The sequence below is a fragment of the Medicago truncatula genome, chromosome 7 (genome assembly GCF_003473485.1).
Source record: "Medicago truncatula cultivar Jemalong A17 chromosome 7, MtrunA17r5.0-ANR, whole genome shotgun sequence".
Lineage (NCBI taxonomy): Eukaryota > Viridiplantae > Streptophyta > Magnoliopsida > Fabales > Fabaceae > Medicago > Medicago truncatula.
The window spans coordinates 11,959,217-11,983,347 of NC_053048.1; the positions used below are offsets into that span (position 1 = coordinate 11,959,217).

The 24,131-nt window shown below is 36.6% G+C and overlaps 1 protein-coding gene across 2 annotated transcripts; it reads left to right on the plus strand.

Moving 5' to 3' along the window:
- Window positions 1–779: 779 nt before the first annotated feature.
- On the plus strand, window positions 780–23,414 carry LOC25497889 (probable 2-isopropylmalate synthase). 2 transcript variants are annotated; one of them, XM_013592616.3, is made up of 10 exons: window positions 780–1,435; window positions 1,679–1,892; window positions 2,308–2,388; window positions 2,725–2,817; window positions 2,907–2,993; window positions 21,848–21,948; window positions 22,396–22,429; window positions 22,506–22,580; window positions 23,015–23,098; window positions 23,200–23,414. In XM_013592616.3, the coding sequence occupies exons 1-9, from the start codon at window positions 894–896 to the stop codon at window positions 23,096–23,098; spliced, it is 1,311 nt and encodes a 436-aa protein (XP_013448070.1). In that variant the 5' UTR covers window positions 780–893; the 3' UTR covers window positions 23,200–23,414. The 2 variants fall into 2 exon arrangements, 1 of the variants encoding a protein (XP_013448070.1); XR_005643272.1 differs by lacking the exons at window positions 780–1,435; window positions 1,679–1,892; window positions 2,308–2,388; ... (3 more) ...; window positions 23,015–23,098; window positions 23,200–23,414 and adding an exon at window positions 15,403–20,558.
- Window positions 23,415–24,131: the final 717 nt, after the last annotated feature.

Consider the following 24,131-nt stretch of genomic DNA (forward strand, 5'->3'; position numbering starts at 1 on the left):
TTTTTAGTTTAAAATCCAATTTAAAAATTCTCAAATATTCTAGAGACTTACAAAATAATTGAAATAAATTTTTTTTTTTACTAGCTTATAGTGATCATTTTAAACTTATTGCATTTTTAAAAAATTCTCAAATATTGTACGACCTACAAAATGAACTTTACTTGCAACTTGTGAATAAAATAGACAAATTTATGAAATGTCTCGTACTTGGTTTTAAAATCTTATTATATGATCTTTTAAAAAATGCCGTTTGATCTAACATCTCATTTTCAGGTGAATAGAAGTAGAAAATTAATCTAATATATGAGGGTTCGGTCTAGGCTAGACTCCTATAATGTAGGGAATCAATGTTTTCATAAGAAATTAAACTAACCCACCATCCACCAAAATTATCACCCAAGAGAATCAAACCTAAATCCATTGTCAACACTACCGAACCAATCCAAATGGATTTGTAGCGAATAAATGTTAAATTCTCAAACTAATAGATAAACTCATTTTTAATTACAAGATATATCTCAAATAATATTAATTTTATGAAATTAACCTATGACAAACTCAAAAAAATATTGTCTGATCAATCATAGCAAAGTATAGTTGTTTTTCACACTTCAACCGTGTATTAACCTTTAATGAACCTAGAGAGAGAGAGAGGGAGGGGCAATTGACAGATTATAATGAAAAGATAAAAACCTCTGTATATTTTTTAAAAATTTATAATCAAATCCAACATCTTTTAAATATAATAATAATATTGTGAAAAATAGTGGTACTTGCAAGTAGAAATTGCTTAATTCATTTAATATGTATGAGTGGAGATAAAACATTCAGGGCATGCTTCATAGATATAAAAGTTCAAAACTTCTCCATTTCATTGATTATATTAATATTTCATGGCAAGTAAACCTATTTCAAATTCTAAATCCCCTAATGGCACAAATGGTACCATTTTATACACTCCTAACCAAATTCCTATACCAACCTATGTGCGCATATTGGACACCACCCTCCGCGATGGTGAACAATCCCCTGGTGCCGCGATGTCTTGCAAAGAGAAACTTGACATCGCGCACCTACTAGCAAAGCTACGTGTTGACGTCATTGAGGCAGGTTTCCCTTCTGCTTCCAATGACGACTTCATGGCTGTCAAAATGATAGCGCAAGAAGTTGGGAACGATGTTGATAATGATGGACATGTTCCTGTGATAGGTGGTATGTGTAGGTGCAATGAGAAGGACATTGCCATTACTTGGGAGGCTGTCAAACATGCCAAAAGACCAAGGATTTGTACTTTTCTAGCCACTAGTCCCATTCACATGGAGTACAAGCTAAGAAAGACGAAAGATCAAGTTCTCAAGATTGCTCGTGAAACGGTGAAGTTTGCACGGAGTTTAGGTTGTTGTGATATCCAGTTTGGTGTCGAAGATGCGACCAGGTTACACAACATAATTTTTGCTATTGCGAATATGTTTTGAAAAACCCTAACACATATTTAAAAAGACTAAAAAAAAACAATGAACTATACCAATTATATATAAAAAAAGTATATTAAATCTTGGCATGTCAACGTAGTTGAGATGTCTGCACTTTTTACTTTAAAAAAAAAAACAAAAACAGTGTTAAAACAATCTATTAATAAACATTGTGTTTATGCTTATATTATGCACTGTGGAATCAGATCAGAGAAGGAATTCCTTTATCAAGTTTTGGGAGAAGTTATCAAAGCTGGGGCAACAACTGTGGTCATACCTGACACTGTTGGCATAGCAATGCCATTTGAATATGGAAATCTTATTGCTGATATAAAAATGAATACACCTGGAATTGAAAATGTTATCATTGCAACCCATTGTCATAATGATCTTGGACTGGCTACTGCTAACACCATAGAGGTACCATATAACCATCACTTTACTATAGATAATTTGGTTCAGTCAAATTCTTCTTAATAAAAAAAAAACAATTTAGCATTAAAAACAGAAAATATATAATTTTTTAATAGGTAAATATGTTTTTTTGTCACTATATAAATATATCAAATTTTCGTTTTAATCCCACTAAAATTTTCATTCGACTTTTAGTCCCTATAAAATTTTCAATCATCACTTTTGATCCAATTTCAAGTCATATATTTTTAATGAAATTGTGCATAAATGTGTAGCATAATTTAAAAATCTCTCAAACAAAAAATTAGATTATTTTAATAAACATGAATTTTTAACTGTTAAAAATATAAAAATTCATATTTAAATACTTTTTTTTTTAAATTCTAATTTTACCTGTAACCTATTCATTCTCTACTTTCAGGGTGCACGTGCAGGTGCAAGACAATTAGAAGTAACAATTAATGGTATTGGTGAAAGGGCTGGTAATGCCTCATTAGAAGAGGTGAGTTTATCTTCTACTTTTTATTTTTAAATAAATAGTAATAACAGCTTTTGTCATTTTAAATTTTTTAGGCATGGAGAATCCTTGTAACTTTTTTAATGCATATTTTTCAATTTTTTAATACAATTTATTTCTATGAAAAAATTATTATGCAAAGTTTATTTGAATGTTCGTTTTCCATTTAACCAATGCCTTCAAATCTGTCACATTGATATCACCAAAATAATCATTGATTAAATCTGTACTAGATCGAAGTTGATATAATAATCTGAATCCAACAAATAATTACATTTCGTTCTTTATAACTCACTCTCATATTTTCTTTGTACATTCAAGGTTGTAATGGCCTTGACATGCAGGGGTAATGATGTCTTAGGTGGTCTACATACAGGAATTAATACAAGACACATAATAAGGACAAGCAAAATGGTTACATATTTGAAACTCTTGTTATTTTTATATATTCCCTCATTGAATTTCCCTTTTTACAATTCAAATTTCACAATTTTTGTCAATAGGTTGAAGAATACTCCGGCATGCTTTTACAGCCACACAAGGCTCTTGTTGGTGCTAATGCTTTTCTTCATGAGAGTGGCATTCATCAGGTTTTTGATATCAATACATTTGCTACAATATTTATGAAATTGTTTCATTGTGTTTTCAGTTAATACCTAAAGATTATAACATTTTTTTCTCTCTAAAGAACCTAACATCGAATTCCCTGACATTAAATGTTGAGAAGTGGGAAATTATGGGTTCGACCCTCTGCTTCAACATATCAAATGTTCTTACAGTCTTTAATAATCTAAGTTGTACTTAGAAGACGATTAAAACGTATTTGTTATGAGTTTGAACTTATTACAGAAAGGTTATTGGCCCAACCAAGCATCGGACCAAAAGAAATTAAGGCCTCCTAATCAAGTGAAGGAGAGGATCCATATCCATTCCCTTTTGTAAGTTGTGTCATAAAACTAGTATGAATCAAACCCCTACTCACATGCACCACACGAATGTGTTCTGCCGCAAGTATGCAGACGAAACCCATCTCTGCTGGCCTAGGAGTGGCGAGCTGCATACTTTAGTCTCATATTGTGATACAGAGTAAGACATTAATATAGCATAGACTTTGCAGCCACCACCCTATATGCTAGCTTTCCAATTCCACAACCCTATTATTGACAATAAGGCCAACAAGCCACCATGTTTGACATTTACTAGATTGTGTTTCCATTGATGTATTAATTATCAGCACTATTTCAGCTACCATATGGCCTCTAGGATTGCTATAAATAAGGCCACTTGAAGGTGAAAAACACAAGAAGGGGGGGGGGGGGTTGAATTGTGTTTTCTTTTTCTCTTAAAAAATACTTCTTCTGATAAAACTTCAGAAGCAGTTTGATTGCTTCTGATGAAATGATCAGAGTCAGATTGCAGCGGAAAAGAACAGAGCAGAGAAAAGAAAGACAAAGACACAAGCAGTTATCCTGGTTCCTTCCACAACACGGAAGTAGTCCAGTCCCCCTTGCACTTCCAAGGAGATTTCACTATAATCACAAAGATTACAACTGCTCAATACTTTCTAAGTATGAGACTTCACAAAAATGCTCAAGCACACACGCAAGAGTCTTCCAATGCTCAAGCACTAAGCAAGAGACTTCTAATGCTCAAGCACACAGGCAAGAGACTTCTAATCAAACAACAATACAGAGAATTGAGTTTGAATTGAACACTTGATATACAATCAGTGGTGTTCACAATACAATACAGAAAAGACTCTAGACTTTGAATTTCTAAGATGTATCAAATCAGTGCAGAAATTCAGTGTGCTTTGTAGAATCAAATTGACAGAGTTTTGGCGCTTTTGAACTTATGTATTTCTATCTATTATCTTCAAGTCTTCACTCCTTTATATAGAGGCGTGAAAGAGACGTTGAGATAATCAGCACGTCTAAAGAGTCGTTTGAAATCCTTTGATTATCCACCAGTGATCCTTTGCCTGATTTGGGTGTAGTCCTTTGAAGAATAAACTTCAAATTCATTCCCATCTTGAGTGTACAATTCTGCAGGCATGGCTGTTGTTTTGTCTTGTAGCGTAGACAGAAAACAGAGTAGTGGAGGTAGTGGTTGTACACTTGTACTTTGTCAACTCTATTAACGAGAGACAAGAGCTCAGTGCTATCCATATATCCGTTGATACCTCCCTTTCAATTCTTCGTTCTTCTTTGATAAGACTGAATTGAAAATCAGCTACTTTGAATCTTCAGTTTGATTAAAGGATCAAACGTAGCTTCTGGTGAAGATATTGCTTCTGATGAAAACTTTTGCTTCTGATGACCTTCTGCTTCTGATGACGTCATCTCTTCAGGAGCAGTTTAGCTTCAGGAGCAGTTTTCTTCAGATGCTCAGAATTTCTTTTTCTTTCCATTGTTCTTCCAAGACCTATTGAAATAACTTGAGTAGCCTTTGGTCCTGTACACTTGAACAATTATTAGTAATAACCAATTGACAATTTTTAATACCTTGTTATCATCAAAACTCAATAAGGTTCATTGTGAAACACACTTTGTTCCAACAATCTCCCCCTTTTTGATGATGACAAACAATAGTATTTAAAATGTTCAATTGTTGTTGATCTAATTAATAAGTTGACTACTGGGACAGAGGTTTGTAAGCTCCCCCTGAGTCTAATAGATCTTTAAGGTGAGGTTTGTAAGCTCCCCTAAGTTCTATTCTTATTAATTAAATTTCAATAAAATACTTATAAAATCAAATCAGAAGTATTTAAAAGAAATTTAGAAGTGGTTATAGTAGGGCTCAGTGCCTTAAAAAATACTATACATTTACTCCCCCTTTTGTCATCAACAAAAAGAATAGAAACAAAAGAAAGAGTATCAGAGCAAGCAGCATTAAAAACAGTAAATATCATCAGAGTTAAAGCTTGTAAAACATATTGAAGGTGAAAAAGCACAAGATTCAGAAACAATGATAATATATATAAAGAAAGATTAAGATACAAAGACACAGCTACTAAGAACAAAAGTAAAAAACAAGCTAGAGTTGGGTGTGCAACTAAGGTTGGGCTTGCTTATACAACTGTTCTAAGAGATACTTGATCTGATCATCCTTCTTCTGAAGTAGCTCATCCTTTTCCCTCATTCTTCTTTTATATCCAGCCTGAATTCTAGCAGCCCTAGTGATGTACTCTTCTTCTGGATAGAAAGGAGTGATGTCCAGCAGAGGCACAAAATTCAGCTCTTTCTCCTTAGCTGCTTCATGCATATCATCCAAAAGCTTCTTCAGCATAGCAGAGTGAGATGACACACATTTAGTTCTAAGCTGATCCAGCAGCTCATCAAAGCTCTTCTGTAGATCCATCCACTGATCATAATAGTGAATAGGAGGTGCAGGAACTGTTCTGCGAAGAATCAGTGCCTGAATCTCATCACTAAGTCTGATCAGTTGTTCCTCTATATACTCAGACTCCAGGATATGGTCAGGGATGGGTGAAGGTTCAGTTTGAGTTGTATTTGATGTGGAAGGTTGGTCAGAGGTTAAGTCTATTATAGTGGGTGAATCTGGTTGTTGTTGTTCTGTTGTTTGGTCAGAAGGTATATGTTGGTCAGAAGTTGTTTGGTCAGGAGCAACTTGTTCAGAAGCAGTTTGCTCCTGAACAGTTTGCTCAGGGATGGTTTGGGTTTCTGTTTGGGTTTCCAAGACAGTCTTTTCAGAAACTGTCTTAGAGGCCTTAGTGGGTGTTGGTTGCATTTCACCACCTAGATGTTTTTCTAAGTTGTGAAGGGTTGAGGATTCTTGGTGTTGGGGGGTTTCTGAAGTAGTTGCATCTGAAGCTACTTCAGAGGCTTTTTGTGGAGATTGGTTATTTGGTGAGTTTGTTTGGGTAGGTTCAGGTTGATGTATACTAACAGGTTCTGGAATATCTGGATATAGTGGATGAGTAGTAGGCAAATTGAATTTCTCACAAAGTTTTATCCTATTTTTTGAAAATTCTATTTGAGTACTCTCATAGTCAAGTGTTCCAAATTCTGTTAGTTTGGTAGGTTTGGTTTTTAGAAGCTTGTCTATATGTTGGCTAAGGGGTTGGTCATCTGATTCTGTGGATGATGAAGAGGGTGAAGAGGGTAGAGATGGAATCTGAGTATAGATGTCAGGTTTGGATGAATTACCTGAAGATTGAGCTTCTGGATGAACTGCTTCTGGAGCTTTTGAAACAGGTTCTGATGAAGTTGCTCCTGAAGCTTGCTTATTCTTCAAGGCTTGAGAAAGCAGAGTTGCTCCATACTGAACAGTTTCTAACTCAGACGCTAAAGCAGCAATGTCAGGAGTAGGCACATACCCTGCAGCCTTGAGATGCTCATCCCTTTCTTTTTCATACAACATCTTCATCCTTTTCTTTTCTGCTATCTTGGATGCAGAAACCTCCCTAGTATACTGCCTCATTTCCTCAGTCATTTCGAAACTGGGCATGACTATGGGCTCAGAAGTTGCAGTCCTTTTTGCCTTCTTGGGGCTTGAGTCTTCATCCCAATTTTCTTCCAGTTCTTTCAACATTTCTTCCCTCCTTCCTTCAACTGTCTTCAGATTTTTTGTTAAATTAGACCTCTTCCTTTTGATGGTCTGAAGAGCAGCTTCTCTTTTCTTTTTGGGACTTGAAGGCTTTTCAGAAGCAGCTTGATCAGAAGCAGCTTGTTCAGAACCAGTTTGTTCAGAAGCAGGCTGTTCTGCTGTTTCTTGAGTACTCCTTGTCCTTTTCCTGATAAGAGGGATATCATCTGAATCCTCCTCCTCTTCCTGAATGGTGGACATTGCAGGTTTGACAATTTTAGCCTTTTTGTGCTTCTGAGCACCCTTCTCAGAAGCATCACCAGCAAGATATTCTTCCTTGGTGATTGGCTTAGTCTTGGATTTCCTGCCTTTGGCCACAGGCAAAGCACCACCATACATCTGGTCAGGAACATCCTTCAAGCTGATTTTCTGGTTATAGGATTTGTAGAAATCCATGATATATGCCCTTTGAACCTCCAAGGGATCTTGTTTACAGATGGGAGGAAAGTTTGGGATAAGATCTGATTTGGCATCAGAAGGTTTCAAGTCAGTAGGACTCTTCTTCACATCTTTTGCTTTAATCAGATGCATAGCCCTTAGAGTCTCACCATTGATAATCTTCCCTCTAACAGTTCCCAACTGTTCATCTGTGAAGATCTGAGCTTCTTTCAGCATCTCAATAATTCCTCCCTGATGGAAAATCTCAGAGAGTAGTCTTCCATAGGGTACCCAAGACCTTTTATTCAGTTGACTCTCTCTGAGTTGATGAACCATATGTCTGAATATGTATCTGGGAATATTTGCCTCTACACCCTTTATGACAAAGTGTAAGAGGATTTTATGTTCCAGAGAGGGCTGATCACCACCACCACCTTTTGGTAGTAGGTTTTCGTTCTGAATCTTCAACATAACCTTTGTCTTGGTGTTCATGTCAGAATAGGCAAAGTCCTTTACCTTGTTGTAGAGAGTTCTGTTAACAATAGCATTCCAGGGGCTGTCCTTTGGCTTTGAAATCCCAGCCTCATGTTCTCCTTCTGCTGGTCTTCTGATGACAAAGGCAATAGTGTCCTCAGTGATCCAGACACGGATTCCCATGATGCTTGATCTTATCTGGGTTTTGGAGAAAGTTTCCAAGCCCATTTCCGCTCTAGACTTCCCTTTGAGTTCAGGATTGAGAAGAACTTTTTCATCTTCTTCAATCTTGGCGGCTTCCCTGTCGTAGATGCTGGCTCTAACCCAGAAATGACGAACCAGTGTTTGATAAGTTGGTCCATTTAGAAGATTGAAGTACCTTCCCAGACCTTGTTTCTCGTAGTACTTGCCAATGTCACAGTCGTGAGCGGCCAAAGAATCAAAATCCACCGGACTTTCTGATTGAATGTTTAATTCCCATTCCTCCAAGGACATGGTTCTTCCCTTTATCTCATAAGCAGGAGCTTCTCCTTGTTGTTCGTTTGATGATGAACTAGATGCAGAACTTGAAGAAGCCATTGATATGAAGTGGTTTTAGGGTTCTAAAGAGTTTTTGAGAGGATGAGAGAATGCGTTTACTTTCGCAGAGGGTTAAGACGAAAAAATAGAAAGTGTTTGTTGTGAAGTGAGAAGTGTGTGAAATGACTTAGTGTTTTTATTAAAACGTTTGTAATTCAGAGGGGACAAACAAACACAGCATTAATGACAAATTGGGGGCGCGTGTAAGTATGTTAAAAAGCGAATAAAAACATCATTGCCCTTTTTGTTATACTCCAATACAAATAGACCACGTCAGAGACTCTTCAGAAAACTACCTTTTGGGTAATGGGACAGCTGTTACATAAAGTAACTGTCAACGTTCCCACTAACCAAGCTATTCAGAAGCAAAGAATAACACTTCTGAAGTTTTAGTGCTGACGTCATCTTCAGAAGCACATTTTCCTCAGAACCTCAGTTAAGAGCTTCTGATGAACCAAAATGCTTCTGAATAAACTTCAGAACCAAACTTCTTATTCAGAGGCAAGCAAATTTTCAATCAGACACAAAATGCATGTTCAAATTTTTCTTAATAAAATCAAATCTTTCAACAGACAAAGGTTTTGTAAATATATCAGCCCATTGATGTTCAGTATCAATGAATTGTATATCTAAAATTCCTTTTTGAACATAGTCTCTGATAAAATGGTGTTTGATTTCAATATGCTTGGCTCTTGAATGTAGAATTGGATTCTTTGACAAACAAATAGCAGCAGTATTATCACAATAAATGGGAATACTGTTAGCATTGATCTGATAGTCTTCCAACTGATGTTTCATCCAAAGTAGTTGTGTGCAACAACTTGCAGCTGAAATGTACTCTGCTTCTGCTGTAGACATAGCAATAGTTGCTTGTCTTTTGCTTGCCCAGGATATCAGATTCTCTCCCAGGAATTGACAATTTCCACTGGTTGATTTTCTTTCAATCCTATCACCAGCATAATCAGCATCACAGAATCCAATCAACTTATAATCTAGGGATTTCCTATACAGGAGTCCAAGATTAGTTGTTCCTTTCAGATACCTGAAGATTCTCTTAACTGCAGTTAAATGAGATTCTCTAGGATCTGATTGAAATCTTGCACACAAGCATACACTGAATAAAATATCAGGTCTAGATGCAGTGAGGTATAACAGAGAACCAATCATACCTCTGTATAGCTTCTGGTCTACTACTGTTCCAGTATCTTCTTTGCTTAAGGTGCAGGTTGGATGCATTGGAGTGTTCATCACTTTACAATCTTCTAGCTTGAACTTCTTCAGAAGCTCCTTTGTATATTTTGTTTGATGAACATATACTCCTTCTTTACTTTGGTTGATTTGAATTCCAAGAAAGAATTTCAATTCTCCCATCATACTCATTTCAAATTCATCCTGCATTAACTTAGAAAATTCTTTGCAAAGAGATGCATTAGTAGAACCAAATATTATATCATCAACATATATTTGCACAATCAAAATATCTTTCTTAAGAGTCCTTCTGAAGAGTGTTGCGTCAACTTGTCCTCTTTCAAAATCATTTTTAATTAAGAAATTACTTAGTCTATCATACCAAGCTCTGGGAGCTTGTTTCAAGCCATATAGTGATTTCTTAAGTTTATAAACATGGTCAGGATGCTTAAGATCCTCAAACCCAGGAGGTTGTTTAACATACACTTCTTCTTCAATGACACCATTAAGAAAGGCACTTTTGACATCCATTTGATATAATATTATGCCATGATTAATTGCGTAGGATAGAAGTAACCTGATTGCTTCCAATCTTGCAACTGGAGCAAATGTTTCAGTGTAATCAATGCCTTCTTGTTGACTGTAGCCTTGAGCAACAAGTCTGGCTTTGTTTCTGGTTACTTCTCCTTGTTCATTCAGCTTGTTTCTGAATACCCATTTTGTTCCAATAATGTTCTTCTGAGAAGGTTTGGGTACCAGATCCCACACATCATTCCTTTGGAATTGATTTAGCTCTTCTTGCATAGCTAATATCCATCCATCATCTGAGAGAGCTTCTTCAACAGTTTTAGGCTCAATTATTGAAAGCAGTCCTATTAATGACTCTTCTTGTCTAAAATGTGATCTTGTTCTTCTAGGACTATCTTTGCTTCCAATGATTAGCTCCTCAGGATGTGAAGATTTGTGCTTGAATTTAGGTTGTATAACCTGCTGAGTGTTATCTAGAAAGTCCTCAGAAGCAATTTCATTCTGTACTTTTGAGCTAGGTTCTGCTTCTGAATTAGACTCAGCTTCTGGAGTGATTTCAGCTTCTGGACTAGATTCAACTTCTGTATACTTTTCAGAATCAGAAGGTTGATCAGATTCTGATGCATCTTCAGAATCAGTTGTACCTGCATTACTTTCACTTTGCTCTGAAGTTTTACTTCCAGGCTCTCTATCATCAAATTTTACATGCATAGATTCTTCAACACATTGTGTTTCTGAATTATACACTCTGTATGCCTTTGACCTTTCAGAGTAACCTAAAAAGATTCCTCTTTGAGCCTTGGCATCAAATTTCTTCAGATAGTCTTTAGTGTTTAAGATGTAACAGGTACATCCAAACTGATGAAAGTAAGAGATATTGGGTCTTCTTCCTTTAAAGAGTTCATATGCTGTTTTCTCCAACATAGGTCTGATATAGATCCTATTTTGAATATAACATGAAGTATTGACTGCTTCTGCCCAAAAATGTTTAGCTAAGTTGTTTTCATGGATCATGGTTCTGGCCATTTCTTGTAAAGTTCTGTTCTTTCTCTCTACAACTCCATTTTGTTGTGGAGTTCTAGGAGAGGAAAACTCATGGAGAATCCCATGTTTTTCACAAAAAAGTTCAAATGGCTCATTTTCAAATTCTCCACCATGATCACTTCTGACTTTCAAAATTTTCAATTCTTTTTCAGATTGTATTTGAGTGCAGAAGCTGCTAAACACTTCACATGCATAGTCTTTACTTTTAATGAATTTTACCCAAGTCCATCTGCTGTAATCATCAACAATGACTAATCCATATTTACTTCCATATAAAGATGCAGTGTTAACTGGACCAAAAAGATCAATATGGAGTAATTCTAAGGGTCTGGAGGTTGATACAATGTCTTTAGATTTGAAAGAACTTTTCACAATTTTCCCTTTCTGACATGCACCACAAAGTGCATCTGAATGATAATCAATGTTAGGCAATCCTTTGACCAGTTGTAACTTGCTAATTTTAGAAATTAATCTCCAATTAGCATGTCCCAACCTTTTATGCCATACCCATTTTTTATCATTCATTGACAGAAGGCAAACTACCTTCTGATCAGCCAGATCAGAGAAATTTATTTTATAGACATTCTCAACTCTCTTTCCCTTGAATGTAATGGATTTGTCATCCTTGTTGACTAGTGTGCAGTTGGTCTTACTGAACGTTACATCATACCCATTGTCACAAAATTGACTTATGCTCAATAGGTTATGCTTCAGACCATCTACTAGCCACACATTATTAATTGAGATGGAGGAATTACCAATAGTACCTGTACCAATGATCTTTCCAGTTTGGTTGCCACCAAACTTCACTTCTCCTCCATCTTTCATTGTAAGGGTAAGGAACAAAGCTTTCTCTCCAGTCATGTGCCTTGAACATCCGCTGTCTAGGTACCATGACCTTTGTTTCTCTCTTGCCCTTAAGCACACCTGCATTTTTGGCCAATTCAGATTTAGGTACCCATATCTTCATGGGTCCTTTTGGGTTAGTTTTGGAGGTTTTACTTTTCCTCCCTTGTACCTTAGGGTGAATGCTGAGTGGCTTCTGATCATTCAATACTTTAGGTTTGACACCTTTTGGTATTGTTTTCTCAGAAGCAGTAGCTGCTTTGTTCTTCTGATCCTTTTGTTTTGGAATTTTAGATTCTGGTTTAATCAGATTCTGATGAACAGGTTCTGATCTTTTCAGAATTTTAATCTTTTGACTCTTAGGATCAGATTTTGTCATTACCTTGATCTTAAGATTCTCTGGCTTTGATGTGATCTTAGCCTGTGAACCTGAAGCTTCAGGTTTTGACTGAACAGCAGTTATAGCATTTGTACCTTCAGGCACAAAGGTGGATTTCAATCCATCCTTGATACAATCACAGTAGCTCTTGAGACTGTATTCTTTGGATTTCTCCTCAGAATATCCAATCCCTTTGCCTTTGTTCTTGTATGTGCTGTAGATCATAGAAGCAACTTTGCTTCTGTCTATTCCAGCCATAATAAAATCATCCAAGGCAATCTCATGTTTATTGCCTGAACCTTTATCACATTTTTCTTGTAGCTTCTGACAAAGACTCTTGAGTCTATCTTCATATGTTGTTGATATGAGGTTAAACCCTTTGAGTTCTTCTTCAGAAGCTTTCAGTTCCAATAGAGTTGACTTTTGTTGTTTCATCAAATCAACATATTTTTCTTTTAAATCTGTCAACTCATTGGTTCTGTGTTCAAACAGTGATAAAAGTTCTTTTAGAGAATCAACAAGTTCTTGTCTAGGGATTTTGGAATATACCTCATTTTCATCTTCTGAATCTGATTCAGCTTCTGATACTGCTTCTGATGATACTGTTGCCACTAACCCAACGGCTGCCTTAGCATCATCATCAGCTTCTTCTTTATCAGAACCAGATTCACTATCCAAATCTTCCCAGGTCGCCATCAAGCTCTTTTTGATTTGCTTTCTGAATTTACTGGAATTGAAGCTTGATTTCTTGGATTTGCCTTTAAACTTCTCCTTCTGAAGATCAGGGCAATCAGCAATGAAATGACCAGGCTTCTTACAATTGAAGCATCCCTTCTGATCTTCTTTCTTGGAGTTCTTGTAGCTACCTTTCTTGCTCAAAAATTTCTTCTGCTTCCTTGCCAGATACTCAAGCTTGTTGGACAGCATAGCCATTTTTACAGATTGATCTTCATCAGAATCTCCATCAGGTGATTCTTCTTCAGATTCACTGGCTTTGTAGGCTTTGGAAGATTTTGAGATCTTTCCTTTAGATGGTAAAGCAATGGATTTACTCTTCTTAGAGGTTTCATGCTCATTTAAACTCATTTCATGCACTTTGAGTGAGCTAACAAGATCTTCAACACTTAAAGTATTTAGATCCTTAGCTTCCTCAATAGCAGTTACTTTGGGTCTCCATCTTGAAGGTAAGCTTCTCAAAATCTTACTAACATGATCAGAAGCAACATAACTTTTCTTCAGTATTTGCAATCCAGAAACTAAAGTTTGAAATCTTGAGTACATTTCTTCTATACTCTCATCATCCTTCATTCTGAAAAGTTCATACTGATGAACTAGCATCAAAGCTTTAGCCTCTTTTACTTTCTTGCTGCCTTCAAAGTTTGCACATAGAGAAGCAAACATAGCCTTCGCAGTAGATTTGTCACTCATTTTCATGTATTCGGTGCGAGGTATAGAAGCCACAATGATTCCTCTTATCTTGTGGTGTTTCTTATAAAGCTTCTTCTGAGCAGGAGTATGTATTCTTCTGTCTATAGCAGCTCCTTCTTCATCCAAATCCAGATCATCAACTCCATCTTCCAGTATATCCCATAGCTCTTCATCCAATCCCATGATAAAGCTGTACATATTAGTTTTCCACCATGAAAACTCTTCTGGATCTCCATTAAACTTTGGAGCTTTTCCAGAGTCTGTTTTCTTGTCAGCAGTATCATAGTCATGCTTGACACTTGTGTATTTTGTAGTAACTGATTCCTCATCTCCAGACATGTTTTTCTAATAGATCTTGAACTGTAACACGGTTAAGTGCTGTGATAACAGAGCAAGCTCTGATACCAATTGAAGGTGAAAAACACAAGAAGGGGGGGGTTGAATTGTGTTTTCTTTTTCTCTTAAAAAATACTTCTTCTGATAAAACTTCAGAAGCAGTTTGATTGCTTCTGATGAAATGATCAGAGTCAGATTGCAGCGGAAAAGAACAGAGCAGAGAAAAGAAAGACAAAGACACAAGCAGTTATCCTGGTTCCTTCCACAACACGGAAGTAGTCCAGTCCCCTTGCACTTCCAAGGAGATTTCACTATAATCACAAAGATTACAACTGCTCAATACTTTCTAAGTATGAGACTTCACAAAAATGCTCAAGCACACACGCAAGAGTCTTCCAATGCTCAAGCACTAAGCAAGAGACTTCTAATGCTCAAGCACGCAGGCAAGAGACTTCTAATCAAACAACAATACAGAGAATTGAGTTTGAATTGAAAACTTGATATACAATCAGTGGTGTTCACAATACAATACAGAAAAGACTCTAGACTTTGAATTTCTAAGATGTATCAAATCAGTGCAGAAATTCAGTGTGCTTTGTAGAATCAAATTGACAGAGTTTTGGCGCTTTTGAACTTATGTATTTCTATCTATTATCTTCAAGTCTTCACTCCTTTATATAGAGGCGTGAAAGAGACGTTGAGATAATCAGCACGTCTAAAGAGTCGTTTGAAATCCTTTGATTATCCACCAGTGATCCTTTGCCTGATTTGGGTGTAGTCCTTTGAAGAATAAACTTCAAATTCATTCCCATCTTGAGTGTACAATTCTGCAGGCATGGCTGTTGTTTTGTCTTGTAGCGTAGACAGAAAACAGAGTAGTGGAGGTAGTGGTTGTACACTTGTACTTTGTCAACTCTATTAACGAGAGACAAGAGCTCAGTGCTATCCATATATCCGTTGATACCTCCCTTTCAATTCTTCGTTCTTCTTTGATAAGACTGAATTGAAAATCAGCTACTTTGAATCTTCAGTTTGATTAAAGGATCAAACGTAGCTTCTGGTGAAGATATTGCTTCTGATGAAAACTTTTGCTTCTGATGACCTTCTGCTTCTGATGACGTCATCTCTTCAGGAGCAGTTTTCTTCAGATGCTCAGAATTTCTTTTTCTTTCCATTGTTCTTCCAAGACCTATTGAAATAACTTGAGTAGCCTTTGGTCCTGTACACTTGAACAATTATTAGTAATAACCAATTGACAATTTTTAATACCTTGTTATCATCAAAACTCAATAAGGTTCATTGTGAAACACACTTTGTTCCAACACCACTTCCTTCATGTATCACCACAATTTGAAATATATAAAACTTGAGTTTCTCATTTGAGAGTTAGAGAGTGGATTCTCTCTTGGTTTCTGAGCCGTATTGGCATTAGAGCAAGGTTCTAAGGGTTTTCTAAGGGTTTCTTGAAGAAAAAGAGCTGCCACCTTCGAAACTCTACTTTGCGGCCATTTTTTCGCAAAACTAACGCCGCCATTGCGTTCGGAAGGCCGAAAAACCTTGGACTGGAGGTTTTTGTCACCAACGGAGCCTCCACGAGCCGCCAAATGACTCGCCGGACCACCACCCGCCGCCACTAACCACCGCCGGAAGTCTAGAGGTTGAAGACGACCAGTCAGCAACCACGTGTCACTTAAACCAATAACTTGCTGCCACGTGTCAACCTGACACATCACCTGACATGTCCAGTCATCGACAAGTCAGCCTCCACATCCCTGCCACGTGTCACCCAGTGCCACGTCATGACCCAGTCACCCAAAATTTCCAGAAATTGCAAATTTTCCCCAAAACTTTTCAGAAATTTCATATTTGCCCCAAAACTTTCTGAAATTAGAAAATTGCCCCTCAACTTTCAAAAAATTGCAGAATTACCCTTTTTTTTTAAATTGCAAATTTGCCCATATTCTTTATGGAATTACAATTTTACCCTTGTTCAAAAATTGTGAATTTTCAGGAAATCCTTCCTTTTTAGTGCTATTATAATAGACAATTTCTATTATGCTCTGTGGTTGCAGTTTAATCTGATCTTCCACATCAGAAAATAATTATTCTATTTTATAGTATTTATACTCATTTCACCCTTTAAAAAAAAATAAAAAATATGCCTCCAAGAAAAAACGACCAAACACTTAGGGATATTCAAATGGAAGAAATGAGAAGACAAATCCAACAGTTACAAGAAACTGTAAATGCACAACAAGCACAATTGGAAGCCCAACACATGCAATCAGACGTTGATGAATCAAGTAGCGAATCATCATCATTAAGAAGTCGTCGTCCACAAAGACAATCATTCAGAGACAACGACATCAAGGTAGATATTCTTGATTTTGAAGGAAAGCTACTTCCAGATGAGTTCGTTGATTGGCTCCAAACTGTTGAAAGAGTCTTCGAGTATAAAGAGATACTTGAAGAAAAGAAAGTCAAGATCATTGCTGTCAAATTAAAGAAGCATGCTTCCATTTGGTGGGAAAATCTAAAAATGAAGCGAGTCCGTGAAGGAAAAAGCAAGATCAAGACTTGGGAGAAAATGCGTCGAGAACTAAGCAAAAAGTTCTTGCCTTCTCACTATTATCAAGATAGTTTTATTCAACTACAGAACCTTCGTCAGAAAAACTTGTCTGTAGAAGAATACACTAGAGAATTTGAGAAGTTAATGATGAAGTGCGACATTCATGAAAGGCAGGAGCAGACAATAGCTCGTTACCTTGGTGGATTAAACACTGACGTTGCTCATCCAGTTCAGCTCCAACAATACTGGTCATTAGACGATGTTGTTCGTTTGACCATGCGAGTGGAGAAACATTTACCCAAGAAGCATTCTTATAGGAATTTTTCCTCCACTGAGAATTTTTCTTATCCCCGCAAAACAGACAACGATCAGCCCAGTACTTCTACAAAACCTTCTCCTAAACCCACTACAGAAAATAAACCCAAAGCTACCAAGTGTTTCAAATGTCAAGGTTTTGGACATATAGCTTCAAATTGTCCAACACGAAGAACCATCACCATCATCAAAGGAGAAGCTTATGAAGAAGTTGATGAGGAAACAAACCGAGATGAACCAGAAAAAGAAGAAGTGTTAGAGCCAATTTATGATGAAGAGCTCATTGTTGCTGATCATGGCGAGTCTCTGGTGATCAGACGAAGCCTACACGCGATGTCAGCTCAAGAAGAGCATTGGTTGAGGAAAAACATTTTCCATACTCGTTGCACCATTGCTGGAAAAGTTTGTGATGTTATAATAGACAGTGGTAGTTGTGAAAATGTGGTGTCGAACTACATGGTAGAGAAGTTAGAGATGGCAGCACAAAGTCATCCTCATCCTTACAAACTACAATGGCTCAACAAAGGTAGTGAAGTGAAGGTTACGAAGCGTTGCCTTGTGAGTTTTTCCATTGGTCAGAAGTATCAAGATCAAGTTTGGTGTGATGTCGTCCCAATGGATGCATGTCATTTTCTCCTTGGAAGACCCTGGCAATACGATCGTCGTGCCCATCATGATTGTTATGCCAACACCTACTCCTTTGTCAAAGATGGAGTAAAAATCAAGTTAACTCCATTACCATCGAGTGGACTTGATAAAAACAAAAATGAGTCCAAGCCATTAGTGTCTTTAATCACTAAGACTCAGTTCAAAGAAGCTGTGGACGAAGTCCAAACCATGAGCTTTATTCTAATGTTCGAAGAAAATGCAGAAACTGTCATTCCAGTAGAAATTGAACAAATACTCAGTGAATTCCCAGATGTAGTACCAGAAGACGTTCCACAAGGATTGCCGCCGATGCGAGACATTCAACATGCTATTGACTTTATTCCTGGAGCTGTCATTCCTAATAGACCAACTTATAGAATGAGTCCACAAGAGCATGCTGAAATCACACGTCAAGTTGAAGAATTGCTGAAGAAAGGACTAATACAGGAAAGTGTTAGCCCTTGTGCTGTTTCTGCAATTTTAGTACCCAAAAAGGATGGAAGCTGGAGAATGTGTGTTGATAGTCGAGTTGTCAACAAGATTACAATCAAATATCGATTTCCGATACCTAGACTTGATGATTTATTAGATCAGTTGCATGGTGCCACCATATTTTAAAAGATTGATCTTCGAAGTGGATACCATCAAATCAGGCTTAGGCCAGGAGATGAATGAAAGACTGCATTCAAAACAAGAGATGGCTTATATGAATGGACAGTGATGCCCTTTGGGTTATCTAATGCTCCAAGTACCTTCATGCGTCTAATGAATCAAGTACTTCGACCATTCATTGGCAAATTTGTAGTTGTATACTTTGACGATATCTTGATCTACAACAAACAGAAAGAGGAACACTTAGAGCAGCTTCGACAAGTGCTACAAACTCTTCGCGAACAAAAACTCTTATGCAAATTTGAAGAAATGTTCTTTCCTAACCAATGAGGTTACTTTTCTGGGTTACATAATCACTGCTGAAGGTGTTCGAGTTGACCCCAGCAAGGTTGAGGCTATCAATAGGTGGCCTATTCCAAAGTCAATTCATGATGTGAGAAGTTTCCATGGATTAGCTTCATTTTATAGAAGGTTCATCAAGAACTTTAGCTCTGTTGCTGCCCCGCTTACAGATTGCATAAAGGGAGATAAGTTCCAATGGACCGAGCAAGCACAAAAGAGTTTTGACCACCTAAAACAACTTTTGACTGAAACACCGGTGCTAGCCCTTCCCAACTTTGACCAGGTGTTCGAAGTAAGTTGTGACGCTTCCAATTCAGGAATTGGTGCGGTTCTATGTCAAGAAGGTCATCCTATAGCCTTCTTTAGTGAAAAGCTCAACAATGGTAAACTTAGATATTCAACATATGATAAAGAATTTTATGCCATTGTCCGAGCCTTGCAACATTGGAGTCATTACTTGTTGAATAAAGAATTTATTCTTTATTCTGATCATGAAGCCCTTAAACATTTGAATTCTCAACAAAAGATCAATCGCAGGCATGCCGCTTGGAGTGAGTTTTTACAAGCTTATCCGTTCTCTCTAAAACATAAGGCGGGAGTTCAAAATGTTGTTGCAGATGCTCTTAGCAGGCGTCATACCCTACTTGCCACTATGCAAATGAAAGTCATTGGATTTGAGACAGCCAAAGAGTTATACAAAGATGATCCAGATTTTCAAAAGTTTTGGAATGCCACTAATTCACAATCCTCTCAGGACTACTACAGACATGAAGGATTTTTGTTCAAAGGAAAAACCTTATGTATTCCCCAGTGCTGTCTACGTGAAGCCATTATTTGGGAAGCCCATGATGGAGGATTAGCAGGTCATTTTGGACGAGATAAAACTATTGCTTTAGTGAAAGAAAATTTCCATTGGCCAAGACTTGAAAGAGATGTCTACAAACATATTCAAAGATGTCGAGTCTGCCATTTGGCCAAGGCCAAAAGCCAAAACACTGGTTTTTACATGCCACTCCCTGTTCCAGAAGCACCTTGGGAAGATGTTAGCATGGACTTTGTCCTTGGATTGCCTCGGACACAACGCCAGAAAGATTCTGTGATGGTAGTTGTGGACAGATTTTCAAAGATGGCTCATTTCATCCCATGCCAGAAGACTAATGATGCCGTTCAAGTTGCTGACTTATACTTCAAGGAAATTGTTCGTCTTCATAGAATTCCAAAAACCATCACTTCTGATAGGGATGTTAAATTTTTAAGTCATTTTTGGAGAACCTTATGGAAGAAGATGGGTACTAAACTTCAGTTTAGTAGTGCTAGTCACCCCTAAACAGATGGACAAACTGATCAAAAACAGTGGGATCTCATATTGGCACAAGTTGAATTTGCATACAATAATTCAACTAATCAAGCAACTGAAAAATGTCCTTTTGAAGTAGCATACGGAACTCGACCACACAGTCCGTTAGACTTGACTCCATCATCAGATAAACATCAGTTTAGTGCAGATGCAGAAAGCAGAGCAAAGGAGATCAAGAAACTGCATGAACAGGTTTGACAACGGATAATCAAGCAAAATTCAAGATACAAAACTAATCGTGACAAGCACATAAAGCAACAAATCTTTAAAGTTGGAGATTTGGTATGGATACATTTGCGCAAAGAACGATTTTCCAAACAACCAAATGCCAAGTTGTCACCAAGAGCTGATGGTCCCTTCAAAATAGTTCAAAAAATCAATGACAATGCTTACAAGGTAGAATTGCTAGGAACCTATGGTGTCTCAGCAACCTTCAATGTTGCCGATCTTTCACCATATCTGGATGACGAACCAGATATGAACTCGAGGGCGAGTTCTGTTCAACCCAGGGAGGATGATACAGAGTAAGACATTAATATGACATAGACTTTGCAGCCACCACCCTATATGCTAGCTTTTCAATTCCACAACCCTATTATTGACAATAAGGCCAACAAGCCACCATGTTTGACATTTACTAGATTGTGTTTCCATTGATGTATTAATTATCAGCACTATTTCAGCTACCATATGGCCTCTAGGATTGCTATAAATAATGCCACTTCCTTCATGTATCACCATAATTTGAAATATATAAAACTTGAGTTTCTCATTTGAGAGTTAGAGAGTGGATTCTCTCTTGGTTTCTGAGCCATATTGTTGACAATCATTACTCAGTGATCAGATTATGACGAATTAGAGCCTCCACCTCTATTTAGTAGAATAATGTTGAAGAGTTTGAGATTCCTCATTGTAAGACAAACCCTAGTCTTTGGTTTACAAACATTTCAACAACCAGATGCATGATATTGTTTTCCCTCCCATCGATCAACCCTACAGGAATGTGTTTTCAGGAATGTGAGTTAATAAAAGGAATATAATTTAACAAAGAATCAACACTAACAAACATGTTACTCTAGGATTGTAATCTTTGGTAATTCCCGTTCAAACTTTGTTGAATCGCGATGAAGTCAAGAAGATTCTCATGGACGAAAGATCAAATCTTCCTATTCTAAGTTTAGCGCTTGCTAGCCTACGCTTTCGTAGTGCATTAGTTACCAAATATAGAAATCGCTAATATTTTTACCAAATCAAACATATTTTATGCTGTTAAAGAGTGTTTTGAGACCCACTAGATCGTCCACCGAGATGCCTCCAATAATAGAAACAAAAAAGAATTCAAGCAGATACATTTGTCTCACATAAAATACTAGGACCTAAATAGTAACAACACCTCTGATCCCCGACCCAACATTGCACCAAAGATATTTTTCCATGTATATTTTTTCTGGGACACACACGACATCGACCAATTATAGAAAGTTAGGAATAGAGCGACCATTTTCATCCCATTTTCTGTTCACATTGTTTATGTGGACCGAGTTATGGGACGAAATGATGGTAGCCACGACAATGTGAGAGATGCCATCAAATAGCAAACCAAACATCTGATACGCCCAGTTTAGCCCCCGAATGAAGCCACCTATAACACTGGTGGCTGAACCTTACTCAGAAACATTAGACAATATAGCTATTGTGAGAGTTTAATTCCTTTAATATTTTCCAGTTATACATTTCTAAACCATTGTTAAGAGTTTTCCTTTGGTCTTGTGACTTTTTAACTCTCTAACTTAATTTTATGCTTTATATATAGGATGGCATGTTAAAACATAAAGGCACATATGAAATAATATCTCCTGAGGATATTGGTCTTGAAAGATCCATTGAGGCTAGTATTGTATTGGGGAAACTTAGGTATGTCATTTGGCCCTTTTCAAATTAACTATTATTAGGCAAGGTTAAGAACTTTATAAGGATTTAAAAGAGATAATAGGATATATAAAATCCAACATAATACAGAAGTTTATAAAATTTTCCTTTCTCAAGTTTTAATATTAAATCATTGTCCCAAAAAATAATGTTTTCCTTAATTTATTCTTAATCTATATACAAATTAAGTGTACAAAATATACTTCTGATTGAAGAGATACCGTTTTATTTTTTTTCAAGTAGTCTACCGACTATAATTTCACCTTTAATGGTGAATAAGTAAGGAGTTTGGGATTCGAACCCGGACCTCAGCATATATAATGCTTATATTTTGCTTATAGTTTTGTGCTAATTGTTAATTTCATTAGTAACTGTACAATTATTTTGTGACATGTTTTATCATTTCATGAACTTTTACACCAATTGTTACAGCGGACGCCAGGCATTAAGAAAAAGACTTGAAGAGGTAATCATCACATTTCATTCATATGCAATAAAAGCATATTAACTATTTGTTAATTTTGTTTCATGTGTTATTTCAGCATGGTTATAAACTAAAGGATGATGAACTTGAGACTCTATTCTGGAAATTCAAAGCTTTGGCAGGGACAAAAAAGGTTAAGAACTAGTTGTTTCCCTTCCTCATTTCCATTTAAAATTATGCAACTAATATAAATATGGATCATGCTAACCAGTGTTCCTGGGCATGTTTAAAGAAGCAAAACGAGAAAGTTTTAAGTTGAAAATAATACTTTTTAGACTTTCGAAGCATCGACTGTTTATGTTCTAAAAGAGGCATCGACTTCCTAAGCTTGTAAACACAAATAGCATTAGACTAAGCTTGTTACGAAAGCAACCATTGTTTATGTTCTAAAAGAGGCATCGACTTCCTTAATTGAGCCTCTTGCCTCAATGGTTGCTTTGGTAACAAGCTTAGTCTAATGCTATTTGTGTTTACATATAAATCTAATAAAACTATAATGCATTTGCTTTGATTATTCTTTTTGGCTTTGTACCTACTACCTGACTTCAATGTTTTATGTTCTTATAGAGAGTAACCAATGCAGACCTCAAGATATTGATGTCAAATGAAGCATACCAAGATGAACTTGTCCACAATCTGCATGATTTATAGGTAAATCGATTTTTTTTTTTTCGATTGAAACTAAATGTTTGATGTAATAGCTCAAGCAAAAATACAAAATAATTCCAATATATCGCTATATCTAAATGCAGGTGACTTGTGGAGCAAGAAAGGAAATAGTTCATATTCATAAATCAGCTGCATTTAGTGGAGCAATTATATTAGAGGAATTCATAAATTTTCATTCACTCATTTTGTTCATACATTTTAAGGTTTATATACTTTTTTCTTTACATATATCTATTGATTCAAGAACTTACAGTGTTCCCTAGATTTGTAATCTATCTATTTTGTTCAAATGTTTCAACTTGCGTCCCCTAATTAAGCGTATTTCTCCAATTTGATCTTAATCAAGTCCTTATTATAATTTCAGCCCCATGCATTTTCTGATTTGTTTTTGCTCTTATACATCGCGCTTCTGAATCGTGAAAGAAAATTCAATTTCATAACAAAAATGATACTATTTAGATCGTTACATTGTCCTTTGTAACACCTATTTGGCTAATTTTTTTTTACTTGGTAAGTCTTACATGTAATTAATCTTTCAGTTTTTGTTACTATAAACAATATAAACACTTGATTAGACCTTCAAAACCAATAATTGCATTCTATAATCAAGCTTGGATAGTTGGTTCTTCACTTCTTGATGGCTCGTCTGAGTTGTGAGAACAAGTGGACTCCGAATAGCTGTATGAAACTCCAATCTTTTTTAAAGCATTGAATACAAAGCTGTTTGTACTATAAGATCTAATGGAACTTTCTGAGTCTAAAATTGCACTGCTAAAAAATGGTGGTTGATTTGGTGTAGGAACATCTAAATCTGAATTACTTAACATTTTAACAACTTGAGTCATGGATGGTCTAAGGGAAGCAGAAGCTTGTGTGCAAAGCAAACCAATGTGTAACACTCTTGATGGCTCAGCTTCAGGAATATCATCTCCCAAGCTAGAATCGATAGTCTCGACTAATGTGTTTGAACGATAATGTTTCCAAACCTGGCGCCAAAAAGACAACTTTTATCACT

What these genes read in the sequence shown, in the direction of transcription:
- LOC25497889 (XM_013592616.3), top strand. Translation starts at nt 894, where the DNA reads ATGGCAAGTAAACCTATTTCAAATTCTAAATCCCCTAATGGCACAAAT. An exon ending in GTAATGCCTCATTAGAAGAG is followed by an intron (nt 2,389 to 2,724) that starts GTGAGTTTATCT and finishes TGTACATTCAAG; the next exon opens with GTTGTAATGGCCTTGACATG. An exon ending in CTTTGGCAGGGACAAAAAAG is followed by an intron (nt 22,581 to 23,014) that starts GTTAAGAACTAG and finishes ATGTTCTTATAG; the next exon opens with AGAGTAACCAATGCAGACCT.